General features: G+C 34.5%; 1 protein-coding gene across 1 annotated transcript in view; it reads left to right on the forward strand.

Annotated features, from left to right (window-relative positions):
• The window catches only part of LOC106875008 (uncharacterized), a 196,187-nt gene that overhangs the window by 150,434 nt on the left and 38,038 nt on the right, over nt 1–7,715 (forward strand). Inside the window, exons 141-147 of the mRNA XM_052971235.1 lie at nt 2,811–3,061; nt 4,044–4,194; nt 4,738–4,770; nt 5,018–5,268; nt 5,790–5,940; nt 6,119–6,148; nt 6,765–7,015. Coding sequence (XP_052827195.1) covers nt 2,811–3,061; nt 4,044–4,194; nt 4,738–4,770; nt 5,018–5,268; nt 5,790–5,940; nt 6,119–6,148; nt 6,765–7,015 — 1,118 coding nt within the window. The remainder of the gene's footprint in view (nt 1–2,810; nt 3,062–4,043; nt 4,195–4,737; nt 4,771–5,017; nt 5,269–5,789; nt 5,941–6,118; nt 6,149–6,764; nt 7,016–7,715) is intronic.

Raw genomic sequence — 7,715 nt, forward strand, 5'->3', positions numbered from 1 at the left:
GCACATAAAAGACACCATTTCGAGCGTGGCCGTTTTCGTGCGGGTGACACGTAAAAGCACCCACTACACTCTCTGAGTGGTTGGCGTTAGGAAGGGCATCCAGCTGTAGAAACTCTGCCAAATCAGACTGGAGCCTGGTGTTGCCATCCGGTTTCACCAGTCCTCAGTCAAATCGTCCAACCCATGCTAGCATGGAAAGCGGACGTTAAACGATGATGATGATGATGATGATGCGAGGTCTGGTCAAAAAGTATTGGAACTGTTGCTATGGTAAGGGAGCTGAAGTACACTGAGTGAAGCTGCTTGGCACAGATTGACGTTGAACCCTGTTGCACATGCACACTAAGTTACAATGTTCTTGCTCATTTCTGTTGTTTATAGCAGTGCTTGGAAGTAAAATATGTAGAGTGTGGTTGTTTCAAAAAGACATTCGGATTTCAGCTGTGCAAGATCTCCCAGATTGTGTCAAGGAAGACAAAAACTTTTTGAAAATGGTTATAACAGGTAACAATTCATGGGTCTATGGCCACGACCCTAAAAACAAGGCAAAAATCAAACCCCAATTTAAAGGAACGACATTTCAGGACACCAAGGAAAGCCAAGAGAATGTGACAGGGTAGCTGCTCACTATCCCCCAAAAAAGGAGTTCCAGGTATACTTCCTTCCAATGGAAATGATGCTGGATAAAGTGACTTCAGAAGGGAACTACTTCAAAGGAGATTAAATATTGAATTGATATGTTTGACAGTTTTCTTTTTATTTAGCAGTCCTGATATTTTTTGATCAGACCTCATTTGCCATAATAACTGAATGTTCTTAGTATTTTATAGAATCAAAATAAATTAGGAATATTAAATCACAGATAACCAAATTTAATATTGTCTTCCTGTAAAGTTTTGTTCATGTGAGAATGTGGTGATAGAAATTATGAGATTTTGTTCTAAAATTTTATTATAGAAAATTTACGTTCACTATGAATATCAGAAGAAAACTGCCTTCTGGGCCTTTTTCTGCCAGACTGTGTTATCTTCCTCTTCATCTTTCTCCTCTGCCTTATTATCACTATCATCATCTTTCTCCTCTTCATTGTTTGAAAGGTGTTATATGTCTAAATGTTCCTGCTATACAAGTTTCCTATTTTAACAGAATGTGTTCATTATACTTCCTTTCTAATTTCATATATGCTGTAGCCTTAATTTTTTTCTGAATTTGGTTATGATACTTCTAGAATTAAATATTCTTTACCATTTATAATAGTTTATTTTCAAACTGATCTAAATGTTGCTCACGTGGAGGATTTAAACCAGGGAGATTCTCAAACATTTTCTTTTATTCTGTATGTATGTATATATGCATATAGAATATAGGTGGTTAGAATATTCCAGTGGAATGCATCTCTGAATTCTAACGGTTCAATAACTTATTTTGAATACCTAACTGTGAGCAAACTGGCAAATGTTTGGAGAGAGCCCTTATTAATTGCCAATATATATATATATATATGTATGTATGAAGTTAAATCTATGTCTGGTCATAAAGTGACCAATAGTTTTGCAAGCTTTACAAATGGCTCATCAGATTCCAATGGTTGTGGGCGTATACCCTCTTTTCAAACTGGAGGTAAGAAAACTGTTACGGTCAGTTAATTTGTAAACAAAAGAATATTATAAAAGAATATTTAAACAGGACAGGTTATCACCCTTAGACTGGTTTGGTCAGCAAATCTTATGGACCAGCAGGACGAATGGGGAATGGGGAATCTCCACCTGCTAGGTTGGTTCTGGTCCACAAATATTCTATACAGTCCTAATTGATGAATGGGAAATCCCATGTTTGCAGCAGGTAGTACTTGAAATGTGGACAGAGGCTATATGTCTTGTGTCTTGAATTTAAGAGAATTTTGGGGTCAATTGAGTTCTTAAAGATTCTTGCCTGCTCTGCTATGCAAAGTTTACGCCATTTATATAGGACCCCAGATGTTCTATTATCCTCTGTTTAATTTTGTATGGAGTTCCATCATCCTTAAGGTGCCACACTTGGCTAGCCAAGGGCATGATATAACATCTTTCCAGCACCCTAAAAGAGGACCTGTGGTTGTACAGGCACCAATTAAAGGTAGTTCCAGCTGAGCCAATATATCTCTAAACCAGCATGCTGGCTGTTTCCTCTGTTGGCCCCGAGTGTGAAGTTGTTGTTGCCACTGCTGTCATTGGAGCTGTCATCAGTGCTGTTATTACAGGAATGAGGTTCTGGCGATACTGTTGCTACTGTTGCAGTTGTCATCCTTGGCTGCAGTGTTGGTGTTGCTGCTGCTGTTGCCAATGGTATCATGGCTGTCACCAGGGCTATTAATTCTGAGCATGTGACCAGTAGTTCTACTGGTGCTGGTGAGATCACCATCTCCAGTTGTAGTGCTGGTGCTGGTGCTGTGGTCATATTTGTCGACGCTGGTGTTTCTGCCATTTAATGGTTTGCTCCTGTTGCCGCCTTCACTGTTACCATGGGATGTCGCTAATGTTGTTCAATGAACTGCTGCTGCTACTTTGGTTGTTAGAGCTAGATACCATCACAGTCTCATATATGAATCCCTCATAAATATATAAAAGTTGATTAATATATTTACATACAAATCAACACTTAGGAGGAAAACACTTAATTTTGCATTATGAAATATAAGGCACATTCTGTATTGTCTCTGTAATTAATTAAGAAATTAAAGTGTGTGTATGATTACTCACTTACATATAAGTCTCTGCAGTGCAAGTTGAAAGAATTTACCTGCAGTATTTGACTTTTATCTCTCCATACAGAGTCCTGGTGTGTGATGAATGATGGTTTAGCTGATGCTTCATTAATAAGAAGTTGGGACATTAAAACTTCAAGCAATCAAGAACATGTAAATTCCATCAGACCTGGCGGAAAAGGCTGGAAACCTGATCTCAGTGACACTAAACGTACTGTAACAATTTTTGTTGGAGATGCTTTAAGATATGGTGCAACAATAAGATTATCCCATGCGAAATATGTGGAGAAATTTGATGTGATACTCAGTGATGGACAGGTAAATTATATCTTGATTTAGAATATTTTGTTATTTTTACACAAATTATTTAGTTATCTTTAATACATTAATTAATTTATAAGAAATATCTAATGCTCTCAATTAATATCTTGTTGTTTCTACACAAGCAGATCTATTATGGAAAGCATCCCAGCAATGATCATTACTTCTTTTTTTTTTTCCGAGCCTAGTATAGCTTGGAGTACATTAGTCAGTGTGGATTTGCATTTTTTTTTCTTGTAGACTTACAGAGTCATTGAAGTTGTTTTCTCTTTTATGCCAAACAAAATAAGCAGAAATGATCAACATTAAGATTTGATAAATAATTAGATTTTTAATTCAAAATAACTTTTGACTAGAACTTCATCTCATTTTATCTCGGTAGTTAACAATTATTTAGAATCACTTAATTTTACAATTTTGTTTTCTCCTTTGTGTAATACCCAGTGCTGGATTAACCCATTAAGCAAAATAAGCACATGCTTAGGACATCAATGATATGAGACACCACAGATATGAAAATGCTTTACGGCATGAAAGAAATCACTTTAAACTTGCTATTTGTGATGCCTTATCTCTACCAAGTATAGAAGCAGAAATTTTGCATAAAATTGATTTTAACGATATCATCAAACACTTTGCAATTAAAAAAAAACAAAGGAGAAAACTTTTCAAATATAAATAAAATGGAAGCATACAAACATAAACATTATTTTCCATCTTACTGTGAATTTTGTTTCATTTCCCAAAATAAAAATTCATTTTATGTTTTATTATTGCTTACATTTTGAATTATTTTTGTTTACATTTTAAAACATTTACATATACTTGAGGGCACCAAAACTTTTTAAGTGCTTAGGGTCTTTATCTGCCCTGGTAATACCTACCAGAATTGGAAATATCTCTTATATAATGTAAGTTGCAATGATTCAACGTAAGTATGCAAAATAGATCTGTAAATTGATGTATATTATTTTTACAGAATACCAAACGTTTACAAAACAATAGCCCTGATGCTATTATCAAGATACCTTTTGGTACCACAGTCAACAGTGTAAAATTACAATTTCACTCTGTCAAACCAGAATGTCAGATAGCTGTGACAGTATCAATTCTTGGATGTTTTGAATCACGTAAGTTTGATAGCAATTTTCAGTACAGTATTATTATATAAAATCACATTTGTAATTGATATTATATCCTATATATTAACTGATCCTATTCATCAAAGTAATTAAATCATAAGCTTTAATGTGCTTAAGGGATGTTTTAAATGAAATAAGTGTAATTTCACTTCTTTAGCAAACTTTATGCTACAGTATTCCTTTGTGCTGTTTATAGCACATATACTCATCATCATAATCATCATCATCATCATCATCATTGCCATCATCGTCGTCATCATCATCATTTAACATCATTGTTCCATGCTGGCATGGGTTGGAAAGTTTGACAGGATCTGATGTATCCAAGGATTGTATCCAGCTCCACTATCGGCTTTAGCATGGTGCTTATGGCTGGATGCACTTCATTACACCAGTTACTTTACAACATGGACTGGTGCTTTTTTTGTGCCACCTGCATTTTCCAAGCTATGGGTGGTAAAATTCGTATAACTTGTTATTTAACTATTTCTATGCATAAAATTAAATTGTTCTTTAATATCTTCCCTGTAGAATCTACAACTGAAGCAGCAACAACAGCTACAGGTATGTAGATGCAAGTTTTCATAATTGCATTAAAGATCTGTTGGTTTCTCATACAGAAGGCATACTTGGGTTATCTTTCCAATGTAGATATCTCTGTATTTGTGTGTATGTATGTGTATGTGTGCATCCATGTGCATGCCTGTGTGCACATACATGTATGTTTAAAGTGTAGGATTTAAAAAAAAACATTATACTTTATATATTCTGGGACTAAAATAATTGAATATCTAATAATTTCTTCATACAGAATCATGGTGTGTGATGAATGATGGTTTAGCTGATGCCTCATTGATAAGAAGTTGGGACATTAAGACTTCAAGCAATCAAGAACATGTAAATTCCATCAGACCTGGTGGAAAAGGCTGGAAACCTGATGCCAGTGACACTAAACGTACTGTAACAATTTTTGTGGGAGATGCTTTAAGATATGGAGCAACAATGAGATTACCCCATGCGAAATATGTTGAGAAATTTGATGTGATACTCTCTGATGGCCAGGTAAATTGTATTTTGGTCTCAAATATTTAATTATTTTTATACAATTTATTTTAATACATTAATTAATTTATGCTGTCATTTAGCCCCATGTTAGTTCTGCTCCAGCAGACTGGTACAGAAAGCATTCTGGTCATAAGCATCACTTTGTTTTGTCTGATATAGAGTAATTTGGACTACATTAGCCAGTGTGAATTTTACTTTTGAACCAAGCAAAACGAGCCAGAACAGATCAACAGTATGACTTGATAAATACTTTGGTATTTTATATTAATTTGATAAATGATTACTACATTTTTAATTAAGTTACAAAATATCTTCTAACATGAGCTTCATCTTTCTTTATTCTCAGCTATTATCATTTGTTTCGAAACACATATTTAAAATATTTTTCCTTTGTGCAATATCTACCAAAATTATCTCAAAATGCCTCTTACTTAGTTTCACATTAGTATATTGTTATATTTTAATGTAATTTTTTTTTTAAATAATCCTGTTACCTAAACTATCATTTCTTCCTACAGAATACCAAGCATATACAAAACAACAAACCTGATGCTCTTATCAAGATACCTTTTGGTACCACTGTCAACAGTGTAAAATTACAATTTTACTCTGTTAAACCAGAATGCCAGATAGTTGTAACAGTATCAATTCTTGGATGTTTTGAAGCACGTAAGTGTAACTGCACTTTATAAACTTTATAATCCAAGATTTCTTTTTGCTATTTACAACACATACTCTATATACGTTTTAATCATGCAGAAAAAAATTGACTAAGTGGTAAAATAACATACTGTATAACTATTTCTATGCATAAAATTAACGTATTCTTTTAATATCTTTTCTGCAGAACCAACAACTCAGGGAGCAACAGCTACAGGTATGAAATTTACTATTTCCTCTACTGTGATATCAGAACGGTCTTATGTTATGTAGAGACAAAGTATTGCATAAAAGTATTAATTTCTGTCGTATGCAATAATAATTGAGTGCGATTGTTAATTACAGGGTTAAAAATGTGTTGAAAATTATTCTTTTCTGTATGAGTTAAGCAATGTAGTTTTACTTTGAGACATTCAATCGTATGAGCAAATGTAATGTTACAGATAATAAGAGACTGAGTTATAAAAATCTTAATATACAGGTGCAGGCATGGCTATGTGGTAAGAAGCATGCTTCTCAATTACACGCTTTTGGGTTCAGTATCAAAATCACAATCTTGTGGTCATGAGTGAAACACCCTAACCACTAAGCCATGCATGCTTGCAATGATGTGCATCTGTAAGTGTTTACATCTGTAAGCCTGAAAGAGTAGAAACCTTTTGTATTTTCATGATAACTAATGTAGAAAACAAAATGTGTGTGTGTGTGTGTGTGTGTGTGTCAGTATTTATTTGTGTCTTGGTCTGTACAATGTGAGGTAAAAGTATTTACTACCAGGATTTAGCATCCACTGATTGCATAAATAATGTTGTTTTCTTCCTCTCTTCACACAGAGTCCTGGTGTGTGATGAATGATGGTTTAGCTGATGCTTCATTGATAAGAAGTTGGGACATTAAGACTTCAAGCAATCAAGAACATGTAAATTCCATCAGACCAGGTGGAAAAGGCTGGAAACCTGATCTCAGTGACACTAAACGTACTGTAACAATTTTTGTGGGAGATGCTTTAAGATATGGTGCAACAATAAGATTACCCCATGCAAAATATGTGGAGAAATTTGATGTGATACTCTCTGATGGCCAGGTAAATTATAACAGATCCTGATTATAAACTTATTTCATTATTTTTACACCATACATTTACTTATTATTGATGAATGTAGACATAAGCATGGCTGTGTGGTTAAGAAAGTTGCTTCCCAACCTCATGGTTTTGAGTTCGGACCCACTGCCTAGGACCTTGAGCAACTCTCTTCTACTATAACTCCAAGCCAACCAAAACTTTTCAAGTGGATTTGATAGACAGAAACTGAGAGAAGCCTGTCATATATGAGTGTGTGTGTGTGTGTGTGTGTGTGTCTCCTTGTTTTGATATCAAGTAATAATTGTAAATGAATGTCACTGTATTACAAGCAATATCATTCATCTATATCTATAAAAGGCAGGAAGTGGTGCGTGTGTGTGTGTGTGTGTGTGTGTATGTGAATGTACTTCATGCATGTCCACAAATTAGCACGCATGTCGCTCCAATTTTAGGAGGACATTGGTCACAGCCATGGTTGTGCTTTTGTCAAATTATTTTTCCTGAGGCACCCCCGGATAGCAGTAAAAATAACTTTTTAACCATAACTTTTACCAATTTTCATGTTGGTGAAATCCGTAAGTTTGCTAACATGAGTTAAGTCCCCTGTCTTATAAATTAAGCAGTAACTTTCATAAATCAGGATATAATTTTTGAAGACTAATTCTGAGCCCAAAATGTATGTATATATATATATATATAT

This window comes from Octopus bimaculoides, chromosome 10, assembly GCF_001194135.2.
Source record: "Octopus bimaculoides isolate UCB-OBI-ISO-001 chromosome 10, ASM119413v2, whole genome shotgun sequence".
Lineage (NCBI taxonomy): Eukaryota > Metazoa > Mollusca > Cephalopoda > Octopoda > Octopodidae > Octopus > Octopus bimaculoides.